The sequence below is a fragment of the Dreissena polymorpha genome, chromosome 7 (genome assembly GCF_020536995.1).
Source record: "Dreissena polymorpha isolate Duluth1 chromosome 7, UMN_Dpol_1.0, whole genome shotgun sequence".
NCBI lineage: Eukaryota > Metazoa > Mollusca > Bivalvia > Myida > Dreissenidae > Dreissena > Dreissena polymorpha.
Window position 1 is genome coordinate 77,764,789 of NC_068361.1, and position 24,748 is coordinate 77,789,536.

General features: G+C 37.2%; 2 protein-coding genes across 4 annotated transcripts in view; one reads left to right on the forward strand and one right to left on the reverse strand.

Moving 5' to 3' along the window:
* LOC127837699 (abnormal spindle-like microcephaly-associated protein homolog) overlaps positions 1-18,523 on the reverse strand; it is a 37,685-nt gene extending 19,162 nt beyond the window's left edge. The window contains exons 1-7 of one of the 3 annotated variants that reach the window (XM_052364973.1): positions 18,393-18,523; positions 13,422-14,033; positions 9,102-11,442; positions 8,876-8,980; positions 3,366-3,515; positions 2,886-3,190; positions 2,462-2,603 (exon numbers count right to left, since the gene is read on the reverse strand). In XM_052364973.1, coding sequence (XP_052220933.1) covers positions 2,462-2,603; positions 2,886-3,190; positions 3,366-3,515; positions 8,876-8,980; positions 9,102-11,442; positions 13,422-14,009 — 3,631 coding nt within the window. In that variant the 5' untranslated portion in view covers positions 14,010-14,033; positions 18,393-18,523. Of the gene's footprint in view, positions 1-2,461; positions 2,604-2,885; positions 3,191-3,365; positions 3,516-8,875; positions 8,981-9,101; positions 11,443-13,421; positions 14,062-18,392 lie in introns of all 3 variants that reach the window. The other 2 variants (XM_052364974.1, XM_052364975.1) reach the window with 2 other exon arrangements.
* Positions 18,524-20,080: 1,557 nt separating this feature from the next.
* LOC127839848 (52 kDa repressor of the inhibitor of the protein kinase-like) lies at positions 20,081-23,846 on the forward strand. Its single transcript, XM_052368238.1, has 5 exons — positions 20,081-20,540; positions 21,081-21,456; positions 21,680-21,893; positions 22,199-22,458; positions 22,652-23,846. The coding sequence occupies exons 1-4, from the start codon at positions 20,081-20,083 to the stop codon at positions 22,388-22,390; spliced, it is 1,242 nt and encodes a 413-aa protein (XP_052224198.1). The 3' UTR covers positions 22,391-22,458; positions 22,652-23,846.
* The last annotated feature ends 902 nt before the right edge of the window (positions 23,847-24,748 follow it).

Here is a 24,748-nt window from a genome sequence, read left to right on the forward strand (position 1 = left end):
ACAAAAAGGAAACTAGAGCTTTGTCACAGACGTGACAAATACCCCCACATTCCGCATTAACACATAATATTTTGCATGTCATCTTCACAAAAAACAGCGGACACCATGCTCAATTTTTAAAACGCACTAAGTGACCCCTTGACCTAGTTTTTAACCCAGACAGGCCCATGTTCTAACTTGGCCTTAAGATCATCTCCATAAAACTTCTGAAGATGGTGAAGATCTGATGTAAACTACTTGAATTAGAGAGCGGACACCATGCTGAATGTTAAAAAACGCACCAAGATACCCCGTGACCTAGTTTTTGACCCGGCATGACCTATATTCAAACTTGACCAAGACATCATCTGGATACAACTTTTGACCAAGTTTGGTGAAGATTGGATGAAATCTACTTGAATTAGAGAGCGGACAACATTGTGATGTTTAAAACGCACTAAGTGACCCCGTGACCTTGTTTTTGACCCGGCATGACCAATATTCAAACTTGCCCTAGACATTATCAAGATACAACTTCTGAACAATTTTGGTGAAGATTGGATAAAAACTACTTGAATTAGACAGTGGACAACATGGTGAGGTTTAAAACGCACTAAGATACCCCGTGACCTAGTTTTTGACCCGGAAAGGCCCATTTTCGCCCATGACCCATATTCAAACTTGCCCTAGACATTATCAAGATACAACTTCTTACCAAGTTTGGTGAAGATTGGATAAAAACTACTCGAATCAGAGAGCGGACAACATGGTGAGGTTTAAAACACACTAGGTGACCCTGTGACCTAGTTTTTGACCCGGCATGGCCCATGTTCAAACTTAACCTGCACATCATCTAGTTACAACTTCTGACCAAGTGTGGTGAAGATCGGATTTAATTTACATGAAATAGAGAGCGGACACCATGCTCAATGTGTAAACCGTACTAAGTGACCCTGTGACCTAGTTTTTGATCCGGCAAGGCCAATGTTCGAACTTGGCCTTCAGATCATCTAGATAAAACTTCTGACCAAGTTTGGTGAAGATCGGATGAAAACTTCTTGAATTAGAGAGCGGACAACATGCTGAATGTTTAAAACGCACTAAGTGACCCCGTGACCTAGTTTTTGACCCGGAAAGGCCCATTTTCGAACTTGGCCTAGACATCATGTAGATACAACTTCTAATCAAGTTTGGTGAAGATCGGATGAAAACTACTTGAATTAGAGAGCAGACACTTATTACGGACCGACAGACAGACCAACCGACCAACAGACAGACGGACAAGTTCACTCCTATATATCCCCCTAAACTTCGTTTGTGGGGGTATTATCAGGGGTGTCAATTGTCCCAAATTTGAAATCCGGAAAATTAAGCCGTATGTCCCGTATGATAAAGGGACAAGAGGGCCCAACCCCCCGAGCCCTAGCTTATTGTTCTTTTTTTTAAATAGTCTTTCTAGGTGCAATTTCTGGTGAGTACAATGCGAAATATTATAAACCAAACCATCCGTAACACCGCAGGTGTATTTGTCATTCTAAACAAATGATATTAAGAACTTCGAAATTAAATTAAAATCGACAAACCAGCGTATCCGAAAATGACTGTCCGAAAACATGTCGCGATACATCATTTGCAAATGAAATAAAATATGCATATCGTTTGACTGCAGAAAATGAAAACCAGTAACCAGAGTCCTAGCAAATACGCAGTCAATATATAATTTGATTAACATATTGTTTTAAAATATGATATTGCAGTGCTTTACTTAGCCAGTTACTGCTCATGTCAGTGCCAGCCGCTTACCAATCAGAAATCAATAAATAAAATCGGTACCAAGCGCAAATGTCCGGAATGCCGACGATGCTATAACAATATTCGTTCTGAAATGATCGCGCACTAAAAGAATTACGTCCCTACCCCCACCCGCCTTAAACAAACTCATCGGATTTACATTCACCTCAAAATCAACCCTGGACGGCTCAAATCCGGATTTCCGGAATAATCCGGAAAATTGACACCCCTGTATTATGACGTGCATAATGTCCATATTGCCATCTATCCATGTTTAAAGTTACATGAAAAAATATGAAGAACTTTTTAAGTTATCGCAGGATCCAGAAAACTACCATTTTCAGCAGTATTTCTAGTCTATTTGTTGCTATAGCAACCAGAATTTTTGACGTAGGAACAAAATTAAATGATCTGCATAATGCCCATGTTGCCATCTATCCATGTTTCAAGTTTTATGAAAAAATATAAAGAACTTTTAAAGTTATTGCAGGATACAGAAAAGTGTGAGAGACAGACTCGCAGAGCGAAAACCATAAGTCCCCTCTGGTGAAACCGGTAGGGGACAATAAAGTATAAAAATCATCTCAGATGACGTGTCAACATTTATCTTTGGCAATAATATCTAACATGTAATCATGTTTTATTTAGTGTAGCATCAATGTGTGTGCATTCAATGACTTTCCGCACGTACCATCTCTGTAGAGATGTGGCACTGTGGGATGTGCATAGGCCTGGGCAATGTCAGGGCTAGACAGCAGCCTGGTGATAACGAACCGGGATAGGCCGTAGACGTCTGTGTTGCTCTGTAGCATGACCACTTCTCCATAGATTGTCTGAAAAATGTGGTGTTCAAAACAACTAGCGTCCTTTTACTATTATACTAAAAACTCTGGAAAAGGACACATCTAATTAATATTTTCAAAGTCTGTCCACACATACACACACACAACATGGTATGATAGAAATGTTTTTCTCTTAAATTTAACATATAAAACACTTCTATCTGGACATTGCATTGATCAATTGATCAACAAATGTTAAAATTTGATCACAACTCTTCATCACATTTTCATATCAGAATCAGTTACACCGATTTGAAAAAAAAATCAGCTTACCTCCAGCCCAATTCTAAGCCACAGAGGATTGTAGGAGAGTAGCATATCAAGGACCCTTTGCTTGGCTCCCAGGTCTGCATGCAGCATCTTGTCCTTCCTAACCAGAAGCCTTCCACTCTCCACCTCGCGCTCAAGTTTGTGGATCACATGGCGGACAGCATCGCTCTGGAAAAGTTTGCACGCACACTTCCGCAGACGGTTCAGCTTCCGATGGGCCGCGTAGGTTCGAAACGAAAGGATTTCATTTGTTGGGGCTAACTGTCCACGTCCTTTTTCAACATCAATGGCAAGCTTTCCCGCATCAACTGTGTAAAAGACGTGTTGTCAAAATAGTTTGATAGAAGCACAGAATTAAGAGAAAACCATAACAATAATAGTTAATTTTACATTTAATAAAATATAAATTTCTAAATAATAGTTTGTTAGTTACATTTAGCAGGAAACAAAAAATGAATTATAATAATAATAACTATTACCAACCTTTCACTTTGACATCGCTTCCCTTATTTTCATCTGCTGGAGTCAGTATGAAGTTTAGCCAGTTGACAAAACCCCTCTCCTGCTTCTCTATCCATCTCTCATCATAGTACATGTTCTTAGCTGCAAAGGCTAGTGGATGCTTTGGAATAACTGGAATACAATCACAGCATGATCTGTTAAATTAACATTTCAACACTAGGCTGATTAACTAAACAAGAGGGCCATGATGGCCTTGAATCGCTCACCTGACTCATTAAGATCAGATGAAAACTATGACCTCTATTGTGTACACAATGTTTTTCTATGATTTGACCTAGTGACCTAGTTCCTGACTCTAGATGACCCAAATACAATCCCAATCCAGATTTCATCAAGATAAACATTCTGACCACAGTTCATAAATATTAGATGAAAATTGTGACCTCTATTGTCAACACAAGGTTTTTCTATTTATTTGACCTAGATTTTTACCCCAGATGACCCAAATACAATCCCACCCAGATTTCATCAAGAATTCTGACCAAATTTCATAAAGGTTGGATGAAAACTGTGATCTCTAATGTCTACACAAGGTTTTTCTATTATTTGACCTAGTGACCTAGTTTTTGACCCCAGATGACCCAAATAAAATCCCAACCCAGATTTCATCAAGATAAACATTCTGACCAAATTTCATAAAGATTGGATGAAAACTGTGACCTCTATTGTCTACAGAAGGTTGTTCTATTATTTGACCTAGTGACCTTGTTTTTGACCCCAGATGACCCAAATACAATCCCAAACCGGATTTTATCAAGACAAACATTTTGACCAAATTTCATCAAGATTGGATGCAAACTGTGACCTCTACTGTCTACACAAACAAATTGTTGACGGACGGACGCACGGACACACGCAGGCACGCACAACGGACGCCGGACATCACACGATCACATAAGCTCACCGTGTCACTTCATGACAGGTGACCTAAAAATATGTGTCGGAGATAAACATGAACAGTTGTGGTTAAAATCCCTTAGAAACAAGGGCTGTTTGTAAAACATGCATGCCCCCCTATATGGGCTATGTAGTAGCAGCCATTGTGTGAATACGTTTTTTGTCACTGTGAATGGTGGTGGTGGTGGTGGTGGTGGTGTAGTAGTAGTAGTAGTAGTAGTAGTAGTAGTAGTAGTAGTAGTAGTAGTAATAGTAGTTGTAGTAGTAGTAGTAGCAGTAGTAGTAGTAGTAGTAGTAGTAGTAGTAGTAGTAGTAGTAGTAGTAGTAGTAGTAGAAGTAGTAGTAAGTAGTAGTAGTAGTAGTAGTAGTAGTAGTGGTAGTAGTAGTAGTAGTAGTAGTGGTAAAAGTAGTAGTAGTAGTGGCAGTAGTAGTAGAAGTAGTAATAGTAGAAGTGGTGGTGGTGGTGGTGGTGGTGATGGTGGTGGTGGTGGTGGTAGTAGTACTAGTAGTAGTAGTACTAGTAGTAGTAGTAGTAGTAGTAGTAGTAGTATTAGTAGTAGTAGTAGTAGTAGTAGTAGTAGTAGTAGAAGAAGTAGTGGTAGTAGTAGTAGAAGTAGTAGTAGTAGTAGTAGTAGTAGAAGTAGTAGTAGTAGTAGTAGTAGTAGTAGTAGTAGCAGTTGCAGTAGCAGTAGCAGCATTACAAGACCAATACTTAAGAATGATCAAATGGGAAAAGGTAACATAGCACCGGCAGTAAATATGGGGCTCATTTACAGGTCAGATTTGGAATCTCTGCTGTAAAATGAGATTTTGAATGAATTAAAGGGAGGCAAATCTGTAATAAAAAGAACATGCATAAACCGTAGTTGTTTCCCTTGTTTGAACCATGCTAAATCCTTACAAGTTTGGAAAGAATTGGATGAAAAATTTGGACTTTATTGCATAAACACCATTTTCTCAATTCAAGGGGAGGTAATTCTGTACTTCATGGACCAATAATGCTCATTTTTTGTAGGGTTCATATCCTCATTGATATTAAGACACTGTGCAAATTTGGAAAGGATCGGACAAAAAATTTGGACGATTTTTGAAAGTTTTCACAAAATAGGCAAAAACGAATAAACATGCAAAGTTCAACGAGCTCCTGCGGCCATGTTTTTTGACGAATCAAATTTCTTTGAACAACTTTTTCAGGGGAGCCCTCAAAGGTCATCCCTGTGAATTTTTTTGAAAATCTGATGAGCGGTTTCTGACAAGAAGATTTTTTAAGGTTTTTACCATATATGGTCATGGCGGCCATCTTGGTTATGTGATCAATTTTTTTTTAACAATTCTTTTGTCCCATGACCTAGGGATGCTCCACATGAAATTTAGTTGAAATTGGCTCAATGGTTTAGTAGAAGAAGATGTTTACAAATTGTTTACAGACGGACGGACGGACGCCGGACGCTGAGTGATCACAATAGCTCACCTCGAACAAAACAGCAGTCCCCTACCAAGTTAATGCTGTCAAAAAACAAGGTCTCCAAAAGTTTCACAGCTGAAATACTTGTTACTCATGGCAGGATGCAGTTTTTTTATATAATTATTTGTGTTACATTTAGTAAACACAATTTTGTGAAATAAACAAGAGATGTGTTTGTCAGAAACACACTGCCCCCTAATGCGCCGCTTTGAAGCCATTAATTTGACCTTTGACCTTGAAGGATTACCTTGACCTTTCACCACTCAAAATGTGCAGCTCCATGAGATTCGCATGCATGCCGAATATGGAGTTGCTATCTTCAATATTTCAAAGTTTGACCTTTGACATTGAAGGATGACCTTGACCTTTCACCACTCAAAAATGTGCAGCTCCATGAGATACGCATGCATTTAAAAAATCTAGTTGCTATCTTCAATATTGCTAAATTTGACCTTTGACCTTGAAGGATAACCTTGACCTTTCACCACTTAAAATGTGCAGCTCCGTGAGATACACATGCATGCTAAATATCAAGTTGCTATCTTCAATATTTAAACAGTTATGGCCAATGTTAAAGTTTTCGGACTGACGGAATATTTGACATTTGACCTTGAAAAATGGCCTTGATTTTCACCTTTTACCACTTAAAATGTACAGCTCCGAAGATACAGATGCATGCCAAATATCAAGTTGCTATCTTCAAGAGTGAAATAGTTATGGCCAATGTTAAAGTTTTCGTACGGACGGAATACTGGACATTTGACCTTGAAGGATGACATTGACCTTCACCTTTCACCACTAAAAATGTTCAGCTCCAGGAGATACACATGCATGCCAAATATCAAGTTGCTATCTTTAAAAGTGTAAAAGTTATGGCCAATGTTAAAATTTTCGGACGGACGGACAGACGCCATATATTAGACATTTGACCTTGAAGGATGACCTTGACCTTCACCTTTCACCACTCAAAATGTGCAGCTCCATGAGATGCACATGCATGCCAAATATCAAGTTGCTATGTTAAATATTGAAAAAGTAATGACCATTAAAGTTTTCGGACGGACGGACGGACAAACTGACATACTGTCTAATGGACAGTTCAACTGCTATATGCCACCCTACCGGGCGCATAAAAACTAGGGCTGCAACGGGTACCCAAAATATCCGATGATATCGGATCCAACTTGAGATACGTGGGTACAGATCCACCCCTGGAAATTTCGGTTACGAATATTTATTTTCATAGTTGTATGTAACCTAGCGCTGTTTTCATGAGAATTGTTTTTATGCAGACTGGTTCTGTTTAAAAGATATAAGATACGTATAATAGTCGATATTTATTGATGTGTGACGGTCAAATAGCAGATCATTGGAGATCCTTCGGCTTTTATTGCCTAAGAGTGTCATTGGACATTCCCTAAAGCAAAACTAATTCAAAATCATGGAGGATTTACACATGACAAATGCAATTCCTAATGGCAATAATAAGTTTTCAATCCTTATTGTCTTTCTGAGTTGTATTTAAAACAACGGTAGTGGATCCAGTGTGGCTGGAAAGTTATTCAGGTAAATTTTGCATAATTTCGCGACCTGTCAAATTGTGTGCCTGCATCATGTATTGTCTATAAAGCATCTTTTGTCATATACTCAAGTTAAAATGCTATCTTGTGATGTAAGGAACCTCAATTCCCAGTGAAAGAATCTACTCCACAGCAGGAGACCTCGTCAGTGCTCATAGGGCTTGCCTGGACCCGGACAATGTTGATATGTTATTTTTTGTGAAAACAAACATCAAACTGCATGAACAGTGAAAAGTGTATGTTAACGAGCAAACTATTAAGTGAATAAGTGTTGAGGTTTCGTTTTATTCTGACATTGCTACAATGTTAAATGAGAATTTTGCTTTTGTGAATAAATCTTAAATGTTTTTTAGTCAAATTATACGTCTAAAACATTGATTTCTTTAATTTGGACAGAATTTCTTATTTTCTGTTAGTCATATGTGAGGGATCCGGATCCGAAAAAATCCGAAGAAACCTTATTTGGATTCGGATCCGAACAAATTTTTTGGATTCTTTGCAGCCCTAATAAAAACTTAAAATAAAATGCATAGCACCTAGGTGGCTATCTATCAACATCACAAGTTCTATCAACCTAGTTTAATACTGTTGATAAAGTACTGTTTGATTTATCGCAGGATCCAGATTTTTAAACAGAATCTGAATGAGTAAACTGAAATACTGTAACATGAATATTCCCCTTACGGCCTTCTATCCACATACAGATTTTTATTAACATAGCTTTTGAGTTATGCCAGGATCAAGTTTTTAGTTTTTACTTATTTCCGTAACCCATTTCACCAAACTTTTTTAAGAGACTAAAAAAGGCAAAAACGTTCATATTCACATATGGCCCTCTTTCTACATATTGAGTTTCATCCACCTAGGTAAGTACTTTTGTGTCATTGAAGGATCCAGATTTAGACAAACACACCAATAGACGGTGGTGTACACATATAGTCCCCTATAATTACATGTACACCATTACAAGAACCTGCACAGACTATTAAGCACGATCTATATCTTCAAAGAAACTTTATTGAAATCATTCAATTGTTTAAGTTATATTATGGACATTTTTCACTGTTGAATTGAGCTGAAAAGAATTAACAGGTCAAAAGAATTAGTTAAAATGTGGTAACTGACCAATTATCTACAACTCATCTTGCTACCAGTTGTTTATAAAAAATATATATTATTTTCAATATTTTACATGACTCACCCAGTCCTCTAAGCCGAAATGATCCGTAAAACAAAATTGTGTCTTTGTGTCGTATGAACGAATCTGCATGAAAACTACTTTAAGACTCGCATCGTACATCGAATCATTTCTGTTGTCAGTTGTCAAAACGAAAGTACGGTTGATGTTCAAATGGATTATTTTTCTCTTTTCAGGATATTGTTTTAGTATGTTGATGCTGCATTAACAAATATAAGTGTATATGAAGTGAAAACACCAAAAATAAACAACGGTTGCAAAAGACACCTATATATACTGTTAGATGCCCATAATATCACTTTAATAGTTCATCCTTGAGTCATTTCTGTACCTGATTTTGACTTCTTGGTGAGTATCAGTTTGGACTGAGCAAGCCCCTTCATTATACTGGTTTTTGGCTTCACTGGCTGGCGAGCATCCTGACTGGATGTGGAGCCTGTGATTAACAATATCATCAAATTAAGACAGATTGAAAAAATATGTATGATCATTTCAAACTTAACACATGATTCAAAGTGCTAGTTTTGTTTTAGTAAATTAAAGAAAGTTTCACATACCAGGTTTTCTTTGTATGACTGTAGTTGCCATGTTGCTCTTGGTGTCTGCTACAGTCGTTTTATCATTACAAACTCGTTTTGTCCTCTGGTCTACCTCCTGTGTACAGGGGTTGCTACGTTTTTTCAGAAATTGCTTGGGTTCAGCTTTATGGACTCTTTTCTTCACTTGCTCATCAACATTGTCTTTGTCCACAGGAATAAAAAACAGACTCAGCACATCACCTTCAGGACAATAAGGTTTATTAACGTTGCTGGCATTTTCACATGCAATGGAATCTTGACTGACATCATGTTCAATTTTCTTACCCAAAGACCTTCTAGCAGAAAGTGTTCTTCGTCTAGTATTGGCACTTGGAGGAGAAAATACATCAATGTCTTCCGTGATCTCTGGGACTATATATGGTATTATTTCAGTGCAAGTTTTAGCTGATTCTGACTGCATCCTTGCATTTATAATTGAATGGTCTGAATTAACATTTTTAGCATCCTTTATAACCTGTATGCCACTGTTCCCAGTAATATTAACCACTTGGGGCTTAAGAACAACATGTGTTGACCTTCTTGAAAGGTTCAGCAGTGGACTGGTAGGCAGGTGAACTGGAGTTGGCTGGAAATCAGCATCTTTCAGCAACACACTTTCCTCTGCCGATACTTCAAATGTGCTATTTTGTGCAGAATGTTGACTCTGGCTTGCATCTTCTTCTTGAATGCATTCAATTGGATTTTTCTTTGCTGTCCTGAAAAGAGATGTCACTGCACCAGATTTCTGTGCATGATGCTGAATCAATGCTTCTGATGGATGTGACTTTGTCACAGTAAGTGTGGCACGACGTGAATAGTTCTCCGTTGGCTCTGTCACAATTTCTGTTGCGGAACCAAACTTCTCTTCTAGAGAATTATTGTCTAAGCTATCTGCAGAATACATTCTCTCAAGTTTAGGCTCTTTGTTTTGTGCGGAACCAAACTTCTCTTCTAGAGAATTATTGTCTAAGCTATCTGCAGAATACATTCTCTCAAGTTTAGGCTCCTTGTTTTGTTCGTCATGAACAATATTATTCTTGTTAGCTTTTAAAGCTCGTTCAATAGCACCTATGTTGGAAATAACTTCGTCTTCTTCTTCATTTAATGTTCCAGTGTGAATTGTACTTGCTGTTCTTTTCACATTTTGTTCAACTGTTTTCAGAACTGTGAATGTGGTTCTTCTGGGACTAGCTTGCGATGGTTTTTGATCTTCTAATAACTTTATCTTTGCTGGATCTGTTACAAATGTTCCTCTACGAATGTCACCAGTAGCAACCATTGAGAATCTTGGTGACTTTGTCTGTGTAGCAAATGTTTCTGATCTTTCTAAACTAAGGTTAGCACAATTTTCTTCAATTTCCAAACTTTTTTCATGAATGAAAGTCTTCAAGTTCTTTAACTGCTTGAGAACAGAATTCCCATCTGATGAGCGACGTTTTTTATTTGTTCCTCCTTCCCTTTGATTTTTCTTGATGCTACGAAGAACATTCAATTCTGAATGCTTATCCAGCCTTCCACTTCTTCTCAATGATTTAAGTTTGTCTTTTGACTGGAGGAAGCTTGGTTCTTCTGGTTTTACATTCTCCTGATCTTCTTTGATATCTAAGCTATCCTGAAAACTGTCTTCCAATTTTACATGTTTCAGTGTTTTAGGACAAGGCATCAGAAAACTGGGTTCCAGATTATTTGAACATCCATCATCATCAAGAAAGCTAGGCTGACTGTTTTGTATAACATTTGATTTTGGCCCATCTCTAGACTTAAAATTCTTCATAAAACTTGGTTCTGAATCCACTTCCTGCTTCACTTTCATAAAACTTGGAAGTACATTGACATTATTATCAGATGTTTCCAAAACATTCAGGCCACTAATATCACATTCGCCAACTTTCAGAAGACTTGTGTCCCTGTGACCAGTAACCTCCTCATTGTGTATGATGGGCACAACAAGACCAATACCAGAAACATTTGAATAAGTGTTCGATCTTCTCATCTTCTTGCGAGGAATTGCAGCTTCTTTTGAAACAAAGGAATTAGTCAACTTTTCTGTTGACTGTCTTTTCACCATCTTTTCAATCTCTTTCTGTACAATTACATTTTGTATTATGGGCTCACAAGAAACGCCTTTGACTTTCATTGTTTTGCTGTTGACTGCATGATTCCTTGCAGTTGGTGCTTTTGTTGCCATTTTCCCTGGGCGGTATGCTGGTTTTGTTGTCTGCTTCTCTGGACTGTACTGCTTATCAATATTTGCCAAGCTTGCTGTGTGAATTACAGAGAATGGCTTGGCAACCTTAGATGCAAGTAAACCAACACGTTTCTGGAAGAAAAAAATAGGTTAGATAATAAATATAACCATCAGGTTTTTTTTTCCACTTTTTGGGAAGATAGCCCATGGCTTTGGAATTGGGAATTTTATCGGCATTTTCATGAAATTGGGAAAATTATTCATTAGCCTTTTTTTTCCACCTGAAAAGTCCACTAATTAGGGAAATACTAAATTTGATATAACACTTTCTAATCATTAGAATTAAAAGAGCAAAATCATAAAATACTTTGTTAGATGTAATTGAATTAAAATTGAGATAAAATACCCATAAGACACTTCTTTCTAAAAAAAAAAAAAAAAATTTTTTTTTTTTTTTTTTTTTTTTTAAATTGGGATTTTTTTCCTACATTTTGGGAAAAAAGTATACTTTTTGGGATTGGGAACATAGCCGAATTTCGGCTATAAAATCGGGCCAAAAAAAACCCTGACCATATCAAACTATGACAATAGAGGTAGAATCTTTTTTTAAGTAAAGACATTTTATAATGTATAGGCCTTCTAATACACTTCTTACAGGTTAGAATATATGACACCAGTGCTTTCCACAGGATTTTTAGATGCATCCGGGCCATAGGGGGAGGGGGGGTATAAAGTAGTACTTTGTACTTTTTAAAGAAAATTCTTGTAAGTATTGAGTATAAAAGAGCTCAAGACTTGCATCAACACAAATATTCGCCTTTTTTTTTAAGTAACAAATGCATTTTGGCATATTAGACTATTTAAATATTTGATGAAATAACATTCAATCAAGACAGGGGTTTTCCAACAAGTATATCGCCTGACTTGGTCGTGTTTAAATACAATAAATACACCGTAACACGGTGACCACACTTTTCATGAGTGGTACCTGTAGGTGATAAAGACAACAAACTGTCACAAAACCACACACTTATGGAAATTACACCATTCGTCGTCTGCATAATTTACTGCATTTGTTGCATGCATACAAGTGCTGTCGCTCATTTAAAGCTTGCGCTCTAATTGGAAAATATAGATTGTCCCATACAATGACGTTCCCCCTTTAAAGGCTTAACTTGGGTACATGTAATTGACAGAAGATAATTAATCTGCTCTCAAATATTCGGCGAAGTCGAATAACAGTTTTGATCTTAAGAATTACTAGTTACAGTTACTGAAAAAATACACTAATCGGTAAATTTTAAATACCCTGCAGACTCTGATTTAGAAATTCAACGACCCCAACGAGGGACCGTTAAATAGCCTGTGGAAAGCACTAATCTCTATCTAAAAGCAAAATATGGCCAATTATCCCCAACTTGCTGGCGAAGTTCCCAAATTTACCAAATTCCCATTTATCACAAAAAGGTAAGACAAGGGACAAAATTGTCACAAAACCAGGTTTTCATTGTGAAAAAAAAATCTGATAAAGGGAGAAAACTCAAACTGAACTTTTGAAATGAACAAACAAAATTAACCCCCTTTGTAAGTTTGTTTTTAAAAAAATCTATTTTTAGTCGTGGCGACCTTGACATTGGAGATATTGACGTGATTCTTTCGTGCGACACACCGTCCCATGATGGTGAACAAATGTGCCAAATGATTTTAAAATCTCACAATGAATGACATAGTTATGGCCAGGACAAGCTCATTTATGGCCATTTTTGACCTTTGAACTCAAAGTGTGACCTTGACCTTGGAGATATCGACGTAATTATTTCGCACGACAAACCGTCCAATGATGGTGAACAAATGTGCCAAATGATTTTAAAATCTGACAATGAACGACATAGTTATGGCCCGGACAAGCTTGTTCCGCCCGCCCGCCAGCCAGCCCGCATTCGCCAATCTAATAACCAGTTTTTTCCTTCGGAAAACCTGGTTAAAAAAGGCATAAGTTACATTCATAATTTTTTATTTAAATCTATTAAGTGAATAATTGTATACCTGTGCAAGTACCAGTATGGCTTGCAATTAATATTTTGAATTATTTAAGTAAGTAAATGACATACTGTCTTCTTCTTCTTGGGTGGTTCAGTGACTGTACCAAACACATATGCCTGCAATCTATAGCTGCTGTCAATATGAAGAAGAACCATTTCTCGCACACCACCTGCTTCCTTCGGGGACCATGTAATTTCCAGTGGAAAAGATTCCTCCGGTCCAACGACCATTTCTCGACAATTTACAGTAAAATGTTTCTTCTCGGGGACTTTCTCAACTCTAACATGCTGCTCATAGTCATGTGGATTTCTAAGCATGAGGATGCACATTTTTTCTTGTCCCAATTTCATTGTTCCAAAGCCCAGCCTTGGAGGTGCTGTGAAGTGTGTTAATGTCAAGACCTCCATATTTTCACTCTTGCGTCTCACTGGTTTCGTTGCATGTGGACTTTCAACTGCTATTTCGTATTTGATTTGATTTGGAGTGTCAAACCAGGACTTTCTACTGCGTCGTTTCAGTTTTGCAAGATTTGGTGTGGAGGTTGGCAAGCCCGCCATGTCTGCTGGGTATGAGACACCTTGATCTAACATTGAAAACTCAAAAGCGACACCATCATCATCCAAACCACCTTCACTAACAATGCTAACGCCTGACATCTTTCACCTCTTTCTGTCAGTCATCTGGCAAATACAATGTAAAACCTGAAACCTAACAGCATTATCTTTCTGATACAAATTCTTAGGTGTGCATAAAATATCAAATATAAGGAAAAATATCAAAACACCATTATCGATTTACAAATTGAAATTGAATTGCAAAATATGAGTACTTTGTTTATATATTGCAATTTTTTGTTGGTTCGTTTCTTAAATATTGCTTTGGTTAATAATCAATTAAAGATATTAATTAAACAGCATATTCCTTTTACAAACTGTTACCAATTTAAATAATTGTGCTGTTTCTTAATTTAATCAATTGTCAGTCTGGTTGTTAAATATTGCTTTTGATTTAAGGTACACATGATAATGAATATTTTTTTCACGGGCCCTCTCTTGCCACCAGGGGAAACCACCACATCCCTCATGAGGGGGAATTTCGCGTCGTTTTGGGCGAAAAGGGGAAATTTAGAAGATCTTTTCACCAACCATTAAACACCTAAAATTGCTATATTTTAATGTGATTTACATAAATATGCATTTAATCGAAGGTTAGTAGCACAATACAAGCTGGCAACATAGGTATAAAAGTAAAATTTTAATTTTGAGGGGGAATTTTGAGCTGAAAAAGGGGGAAAAGTATACTTTTTTCATGGGGGACGCCGCCGATATTTGGCGGTAAAAAGTGACACACGAGGGCCCTGTTTCATATGTTCAAGATTTTTTGTTTTGTCTTGGTTGTTTTGGGGGCGATTATTTCACAATGATATAAAAGTATAAATATGGTGTTCATTGGAATTATTAATCCTGTTATACTTAGGCTACTAGCCGCAATTTATTTGCCCAATCGGGAAAAATGTGCAAACACAATCATGACATTGGGAAATTTGTGTCATGACGTTTTAAAGAACTTTCCTGATAGCAGGGCTAAGCATTCTTGATTTATAATCCGGAAACAATATACTGCTTCACTGTGACCTTGACCTTTGACCAGGTGACCTGAAAATCAAAAGGGGTCATCTGCCGGCCAGAACCATTGTCATATGAACTTTTCTGATCCTAGTCCTAAGCATTAGTGAGTTATCATCCAGAAACTATTTGACTGTTTTAAGTCACTGTGACCTTGACCTTTGACCTAGAGTCCTGAAAATCAATAGGGGTCATCTGTCGGTCATAACCAATGTCCCCATGAACTTTCCTGATCCCAGGCTTAAGCATTCTTGAGTAATCATCTGTAAACCATTTTATTGTTTGGAGTCACTGTGACCCCAATTTAATGTTGCGACCCCAATTTAATGTTGCGAGTCACTGTGATCTTGACCTCGTAACTGAATTCAATAGGGGTCATCTGCCAATCATGATCAATGTACCTATGAACTTTCCTGATCCCAGACCTAAATGTTCTTGAGTCTGGAAACCATTAAGTGGACACACAGACCGATGGACTGACCTGTGCAAAACAATATACCCCCTTTTCTTCAAAGGGGGCATACAAATTGCATGGAAAAAAGGTTACACTCCACCATACATGCCAGAATTTTTTAGGTCCAAAGCGGGACATTCCATAAAAAATTGTCGGGACATTTGACCAAAAAGCAGGACACCTAAAACGATCTACATGTATCATTCCACCTTTACTGTAGTCAGTATAGTACTAACAAAAACTCTTGATACTTTTATTCAAGACATAAAACATCTGATATGAAGCATGAAATCTAAAACATAACAATAACAGTTTTATTAAATAAGACAAAGCAAACAACGAAGATAATATCCATCTTTTTAGAGTACAAAATCTGGAACATTACGACAACAATACTCATTATATTACTTTCAATGGCAAACATTAACGCAGGGGAGGCTATCCAGTACACTGAACGTACGGGTTACAGTAAACTATTACAATAACACAAGACCACTTTTACTGTTTGTTGCGATGTTTTTTTAAGCATGTATCCATGCGCAGTTTGTTACTTGTCAATTGTCGCGGCTTAATTGGAGCAGGGTCAAACTGTCATGCATAGCACCTCGTTGTTTTTAGCTTAATTGGAGTAGGGTCAAACTGTCATGCATAGCACCTCGTTGTTTTTATTACAATTACACCCAATTAGTATTACACTAGACAGGATGGGTATCACTTTTTGGACTGTTTCAGTGATTTTTTTTGATTTTTTTTCTTACAGCCTGTGCCTTTTGGATTGGGTAAATTAGCGCGATAAACCATGAAATTGGGAAAAATAGCGCGATAAACCATGAAATTGGGAAACATTATAAATATGATTATAAGAACAGAATTAAAACTATTAAAGTATGTTTGACAGCATTTTTATATTATAAGTACTAATTTAATGTGTTCTTACAATAAAGACAATGTTAAGTTAATATCCTTCCAAATTCATATTGAACTTGCAATAATCTATATAGATTCTTAAATATACCATTTAATCATAACCTCTTCAACAGTAAGAATTTAATTCAGTATTCTTTTAAATTAAATATCATATGGTGAAAACATTAACAAATATTTATAAAAAAAAGCGCTTTAGTGGTCTTGCTATGTTAATGATGTATTATAAAGAGTTAAAATAATTTATGTCATTTCTTTACCTTTCAACATCTTGCACTTCAATGCTAATTGCTATTTCGGTAAACTGTAAAGCGTGACAAACATAATAAAGCAGAATATGCATATGAATCTGATTTTACACAGATCCACTACCATATAAAACATATCATGTTTGTCTCTTTCCATTTCCGAACGATACTCATCTTAAATGCATTAACTTTGTGAGTAACGGTAGACTAACTCCAATTTCCCAACACTAATTTCGTGATGCACATTCACTGTGAAGATTTGTAATAAATATTCGTTGTTTTTATCTCAAACGTTATATTTTGCGTTAATTGACACACGCATTAAATTATTCCGTAATAACCATATGATATCCGTTGTTAATTTGAATGTTATTTATCATTTTCGCCGTGCATCGCAAATTTCTCGTCTGCTTGCCGCAATCATGGGCGTGTGTAAAAACAGGCGTTTACAATCGGGATACATCGACTATCGTCGGTATCCTCCGCAATATAGAGAGAGATGTGGATAGCAACGTAAAATCGTATTCGGCTAAATTCGCGAAAAATACGTAAGTCAGTTGTTGTTCGGCGACGACTCGGCAACTCGATCGGCACTCGTTCGAAATTATTGCTAAATTACATTGTAATCTTATTGGCTTTATTGGGAAAATTTTGTCTTTTTTTGGGAAATTTTAATCAAATTTTTGGGAAAAAACGTCATTTTTTGCAATTGGGAAGCAGCCGAATATCGGCTGTAATATCTGGCAAAAAAAATCACTGTGTTTGTTGCGATTTTGGTATATTGCACATTCGGATTATCCCGCTATTTTGGAACTAAACATTGAATGTAAAAGACTCATTAATGACGTAGAGTTAATTTTACAAAACAATTGTTTTGTAAACCATTTCAAACAAAGACAAAAACAAACACATTTTCAACATTTATTTCATTATAATACAACTATCGATAGCAATAAGCGACCACTATCTTGAAGACCACCATGGTGTGAATGCCTGATAAAATCAATAATTAGCCGATAAATCGCTGATAAGGTGTCATAAACAACACTGGTACACACGAGAAGTAGAATGGGATTGTTAATTGGGGGCAATAAAGGGATTAGCGGTGGTAAGTGTTAGCGAAACAGAGCTTGAATAGCAAATTTTATTGGGAACCTATAGACCTTACATCGTTTTTTACGAATGTCGGGACAAATCATCTCATATCTGGACGCCGGGACAAAGGGTCCAAAAGCGGGACTGTCCCGCCGAGATCGGGACGTCTGGCATGTGTGCTCCACTAGAAAATGGCAAGAAAAAAAGTGTGCAAAAAACAGTCGAGTTTGGTTAGTGTCAAATTCTTTCTTGGTTTGTAAACGACACATCTTTTATTACATATATCGATTCTGCTAGAATGGCCTTTGAGAAAAGCAGGGCTGTGATTGAGGTGAAGTCCTAGGGGAGGAAAATTCTGTCGACTGATTTGGACTACGCGATTCAGAATCATTTCGAATCAAGATCGTGTCTATACAGACTTTCGAACAAAATATATACCAAGATCTTCTCAAATTTAAAATGGAGCAGAAATGCTTGGTCCTTTAGCCGAATTAGCCTGAAATTGATGCCGATTCAGCCTGAATTATCCTAGGCCGAAAAAGCTTGGGTCGAAAACGGACATAAACGGTCGCGAATTTGTGCGACAATAGCAACAAGTAGACGAATATAGTAAATAAACATTATTAATACGTGTGCAAAATGTGTGAGCTTTGACAAACACATAAAAAATGAATAGATTAAAAATGTATTTACCAGTATATTTTTAAAATTAAAAGCCGTCCACTGTAAATGTTCTGTTATGACATTTGTGCAGTTTCAAACTACACGGCACAACATTAACCAATCAATAATCAGCATTTGAATGGTTGACCAATGAAACACACGTCATTTTTTGGAGCAATAACAGAGGTTACAGTGCACCAAAAAACAAGAGCTTTCGAAAATCATCGCCATCGACTATCTAAGCTTTGAACGTGTTTTTTAATCACTTGATATAATGAATATGACGGCACAGGGAATGGTAAATATAAGTTATAGTAAAATGGTAAGTTACATGCAAAGTTTAACAAGAAATTTAATATTGGAAATAACTTCATGAAACGTGAACATGTCACAAAACTGGATTTTCAGCACCTAAATATTATTTTTATTTTAACTATGCAATCCAAAGCAATGTCGGCATATAAGGTCGTATGTACTCAATAAAATCCTTATTTAATGTAACACTTAAAGTCAATATTCTGCACATAAGGACACATACTTTTCTAAGCTAAATCAGCGGCGTAGACAGGCGTACTCAAGTACTCATTTGAGTACAATTCGTTGGCATAAATGGAAAAATAAAGTGGTCGAAAAATGCAATAAAAACATAAACCTAAGGGGGGTAAGGTCTAAGGCATTCAATAAAGTCAGTAATATTTGACAAAAGTCACATGTTTTAAAGATCGGGTATTAATTCATTATTTGCGATTTGCTCCATTCACTTGAAAAAAACCTAACACTAACCTACTGTAATCGTATGCGATCAACGGGGCACAAACTGTGTTAAGACAAGTTATTGGTCATTATTTAAGATGCTGGTAGACCTATCTTAATTACGCCCCTTGTATCCAAAAGTTTTTCACGCGGCAGTGTTTAAAATGGCGGATAAACATAGCCCGCCGTATTGTGATGTTTTTGCCGCTGATTTCCGAATCAATGACAAACGAATGGACCGACGTGCTTCATTTCATATTTCCTGCAAGGTAGATTTCTATTTTAAATAACTGAAAAGTAAATGCAACAATGAATTGTCGCTAAACTTACGCCTTAAACCACAATGTTATCACAAGATCTACCCGTCCATGAAATGTTTATTTACTGTAGCATAAAAGTAATTGCAGATCTATTATAATTTTTATTACAATGTTGAATTAAAAGAAGAACAAATATTGAAAAGATGTTTTTGCGAAATTATATCAAGCATTTGATATAGATCTATATAGATTTAATTTTTCGTGAATCTCAAATGCCTCTATGGCTAAGTGGTAAAAGTGGAAAACTAGAAATCAAGAGATGCGAGTTCGAATCCTACCACCGCCATGTATTTTTTTGTCGTTTTTATTTACCATAACCATTGTTGAATTTGTTACAGGATAAGCGGCGGCACCTTAAGAAAAGCGCAACCAGCCTGGTTTCAAAAGAACACCTAGATGCGATATTTTCTATCTTCAGATGGTATATTCTGTGCACCATGTTACGTCTTTGCAAGCAAAGATGGTCGAAGCCAAGTGTTGAACAATTTGCCCCTGACAGATTGGTGCAACATGAGTAAAATTGTAGACCGGCACACGAAAAGCAAGTCTCATAATGACCAATTAATCGCAGCTGAAAATTTCACTGCAGTTGCAAAAGGGAAACAAAAAGATATAGAGCGTACTTTAGTATCACAGTACAACGCCATGGTTGAAAAGAATAGAAAAATCCTTAGTGGCATTGTAGAGACAATTATTCTCTGTGGGAAACAAAATATTGCCTTGCGTGGCCACGAGGATGATTTTGGCAATTTTAGGGTGCTCTTACACTACCAGGCAAAGTACAACCAGGTTCTATTTGAACACTTAAACACATGCAATCCTAGAACAAAGTATACTTCCCCACAGATTCAGAACGAGTTGATATCCATCTGCGGTAAAATCATAACTGATGACCTGGTTGCTGAGTGCAATGATGCAGGTGTGTTTGGATTTATGGCTGACGAAGCTACAGACGCCGCGACCATGGAACAGATGTCGCTGTGTGTTCGCTTCGTTGACAAGACGACGTCGACCGTTCGGGAGGAATTTTTGGGGTTTTCGAGCACGACTAGTACAACAGGCGAGGTTCTGGCAAACGCATTCATTGATATCCTCACTAAACTAGGTAAATTAGCTAAATTCTATTTAATACTAATAAATAAAGATTCAAAATAGTGTCATATAAGTGCATATACATTTGTGTTAAATAACTCAGTCATGTCATGGGAAAGAGGGCACTCGGACATTTTCGTGATTTTGCGACCAGTGTGGCCTAGATCAGCCTTTGCATCCACACAGTCTGATCAGGACCCACATTGTTCGCCAATAAGTCGAAGAAGGCATATTTTATTTTTTAGATCAGTTTTCAAATATTTATCAACATTATGGACGCGCTAGACGGCCTTGATCTTCACTTTCTGGACATTGATCAAAATGTCCGAGTGTACTTTTCGCTTGGCGCGTATCATAACAAAAACAGTAAAAATGAGACAAAGACATATGTCCCTTTTATGTTGTTTCCAAAAACTGAATACATGTTTATACAAATAAATTAATGATGATTAGTATTCTTGGGCATAGCGTCTCTTAAGATTAGTAAGGGTAAGGTAATTTGACCGTCTTTGGCTGGAATGTTGTTATTATTTATGCTTTTTTATTTTAACAGGTGTACGCACTGAGAACATGCGTGGACAGGGATACTACGGGGCCAGTAATATGTCTGGGATCCATCGCGGAGTGCAGGCAAGAATCCGACAATTGATACCAGAGACAGTGTATACTCATTGCAAGGCTCACTGTCTGAACCTAGCCATAATACACGCTTCGAAAGAAAGGTATTCTAAGAACATGATGGATACTGTCCAGCAGGTAGCCTTTGCCTTCAGCTACTCCGCCAAACGACTTCTGTTGTTCCAGGAGACTTTGGCCGACGACAATATTAGCAGGGAGGCCATGGCAGAGCGGACTAAGCTGCGTTCTTTGTGCGCGACCCGCTGGTCAGCAAGGGCCGATGCTCTCCACACGTTCCTGGCCTCTTACAGGTTGGTTTTCAGAAACTGTGGTTCTTGCAGTGTCCATTCGTCAAACACCGACTTGTTCTTATTCTAATATAAAATTTCGTATATGCAACACATGAAGGAAAATCTTAAATATTGTAATGCATTCTTAAGATTTGTATTTGTATGTTTATAGCAAATAATGATACCATACAATTAACGGTCATAATAATGCAATTAAAATTATTTTCAACCTATTCTAGTACAGTGGTCACGGCGTTAGATCAGCTTTCAGCGGAGCATGGAGACACGAAGGCGGGCGTGTACAAAATGGCTGTACTGACATTCGATTTTATTGTGACTCTCGTGGCAGTAGAGCATGTTCTACAGGACTGGTGCCGCTTTCAAACGTTCTTCAGGCGGAAGAGTGCGATCTTGTTAAGGCTGTGACTGACACACGTGTAGTCTATGCTTTACTTCAGGTATGGTAATAATTTATAAATGTATATAAATCTTGACTAAAGTTTTAACACGAATACGATTTTGTTTTTAAAAGATTTTTTTATGTTTAGAATCATTAATCAAGAAACATGACATTTTTACGACCGCGTTTATTGAAATACGTAATGATCTGTTTTAATTTTCACTATATTGTTACATCACGGTGAAACCAACACACATTTAAAGTTTGTTGCATAGTCCAATTTGCGACCGGCGCCTCGGTGGCCGAGTGGCTAATCACTTTAATCTCATCTATATAATTATTATGTAATGTTTCTTTAAATAGGCGGAAAGAGCCGATGACATTGTGTGGGATAGTTTGTACGACAAGTCAGTCGGTATAGCACGAGAGGTCGACATTCAGCCGTCTGCACCTGACACTTTGGAAGGCAGCAGAATCGTCCAAATGTTCCGGCAGATAATGTTAGTTCGTTTTGGAAGAGAAACATGTATCTTCCTTTCGTGGACCATCTGCTGACAGAACTAGATGCACGGCTATTGCAAGCCAACCCACGCTTCTCTGCCCAAAAACTCATTCCTTCGGCCGTACGTAATAAAAGAGATAATTTATTTTAAAAAAAAACAAGATTTATTCTATGATCTTTTTATCAACGTACAAACAACAAAAATACAAAACTAGTATAATTTTGACATATTTGAACACATTCGTCTTATATTTCATTCAATTAATTTGTGTCCGTTTCATGTATTTACCTGAAGTATGTTTTCTTTTTTGAAGATTCAGAAAGATGGACTTTCAAGTAACGTCGTTTCTGGCATATACCAAGCTTTTAGGGCAAGCTTACCTGTCGACGAAAATGTTTTTTTCCGGGAATGTTCAAGATGGCGTCAGTGGTGGACAGACGCAGGCCTCGCTGAGCACCGCCCAAAGGCCCCTAGCACACTTCAAGGAGCCCTGAAACTGGCAAGCAGCGACCTCTACCCATCCGTAAGAACGTGCTTGTCAATACTAACGGTCATGCCGGTTTCCACTGCAACCGCGGAAAGATCTTTTTCCGTAATGCGACCGGTGAAGACCTATTTGAGGAGCACTATGGGGAAAGGGAGGTTATCTGGTTTGGGCATTCTGAACTTGTATAGGGAGAAGGAGCTTGATCCTGATAAGATTGTTGACATTTTTGCTAATAATCAAAATAGGAGGCTTGCGCTGTTATTTAAAGACGAACATTGCAATCAGTAAATATTCAGAGGTTGCGGTTAGAAATGATGTTTTTGTTATACTGCTTGTAGATGTATAGCAATCACTATTTGATTGGTTTAAAGTAAACCATTGACATTTGAAAGGTGCATTTGTTATGTGTTAAACCCTATCCTTTGTGCATAGGAAGCAATTTCAAGGGCCGCCGATGTTCTATTTTTGCGTAATGGTATCATATCCGAGTTTATCACGCCATATTTTGCACTATAATATTGTCTGGAACTTCTCTAGAATGCACGTACGGCTTTAGTGAGATAAAAAAAATCAGGGGGAGCATGCCTCCGGACCCCCTAGCATACCGTTTGAGTACACTGAAAATCAGCCCAGCTACGCCCTTGGAAATAAAAAGATATGTCGTGTGATATACCAGAAAGAACATGACATGTATCAAAGTCCACTGTTATTTTTCCTGTCACTTTTTAGGTGATCAAAAGCTGCCTTTGGACAAGCTTCCATCTGTAGTCTCCAATCTGAATTATAATAGTGATCAAGTAATTCTAGAACCATATTCGGTTGTTAAACAAGAATTATATAAAGATCCGCTCCATATTAATATTTAACAGCCGTAAAACTATTAATATGTATTATTTAAAGAAACATAGCGGCATGTTTTGCGTACAAAAACTTTTCACGCATACATTTTCGTACATTTCATCTGTCTCGAAAACCTAAACAGAATTTTTGTACAAACGTGGGAATAAAACTGCTAAAATGCTGGTCATAGTTATTGGTCTGTGAATGTTCATACAATTCATGACAATTTCAAATTGTTATGGCTCAGTACACTAAATAACATTTATATTACTGTATGTTCTATACGATAGCATGATTAACCTTCAAATTTTAGTTGGCGCCGCTTACCATTGGTCGACCAGGTATCACATTTGTTAACTATTGCAAACGGATTTACACTTTAGGCCACGACTTTTATATTTCTTGGTTTACAAAACCGCCGACCCTAATTTTTGGAAAATGGGAAAAAAAATAAAATCGGAAATTCGTCTTTTTTTTAAATATTTTATTCCCGACCGCACTGCAAAATGAGCGAAATGAGAAAAAAAAAAAACGATCCGGTTTGAGTACGGTTGCGAATAAAATCAAGTAAGTACAATCAACGATTGGTTCACATATATTGCAGAGATCGGGATATTTTTAAATGTGACACATTATGTACCAGTCCTTTTATGGGCACTTCTCAAAATTTATTTCGGGTAAAAATTACAGACAATAAGAAAATCAGCGTCAGTCAAATGTCGACCCCATCAAAATTTATTTCCGTGTCTGTGACGCAACTATATTGTTTAACATGTTAATTATATTAAACAAACCCGATAGTATTTGATAATAAGTATAAATAATCCAATAAAACACTGCCATTATTTACGATATATGTGTTTAGGAATTTTGTAAACACATCCGCCATAGTTTATAGGAACTGTACAGAAAGTTTGGAAATCGGAACAAATCGGTATATCTCGGAAAATCATTGATAAATGTATTTGTCGTTTCAATGCTTAGGGCCGAGTAATTTCGGCAAATCGGAACTCAACTTGTGTAAAACACTAGCTCAATTAACCGTTAAACTCCGCCTCCGTTCTCTGCAAAAGATTCGCAGGC

Excerpts from the sequence above, each read along its gene's own strand:
- LOC127839848 (XM_052368238.1), top strand. The coding sequence starts at position 20,081 with ATGGTTGAAAAGAATAGAAAAATCCTTAGTGGCATTGTAGAGACAATT. Across the intron at positions 20,541-21,080 it reads TGATATCCTCACTAAACTAG|GTGTACGCACTGAGAACATG; the intron begins GTAAATTAGCTA and ends TTATTTTAACAG. Across the intron at positions 21,894-22,198 it reads TAGTCTATGCTTTACTTCAG|GCGGAAAGAGCCGATGACAT; the intron begins GTATGGTAATAA and ends TTCTTTAAATAG.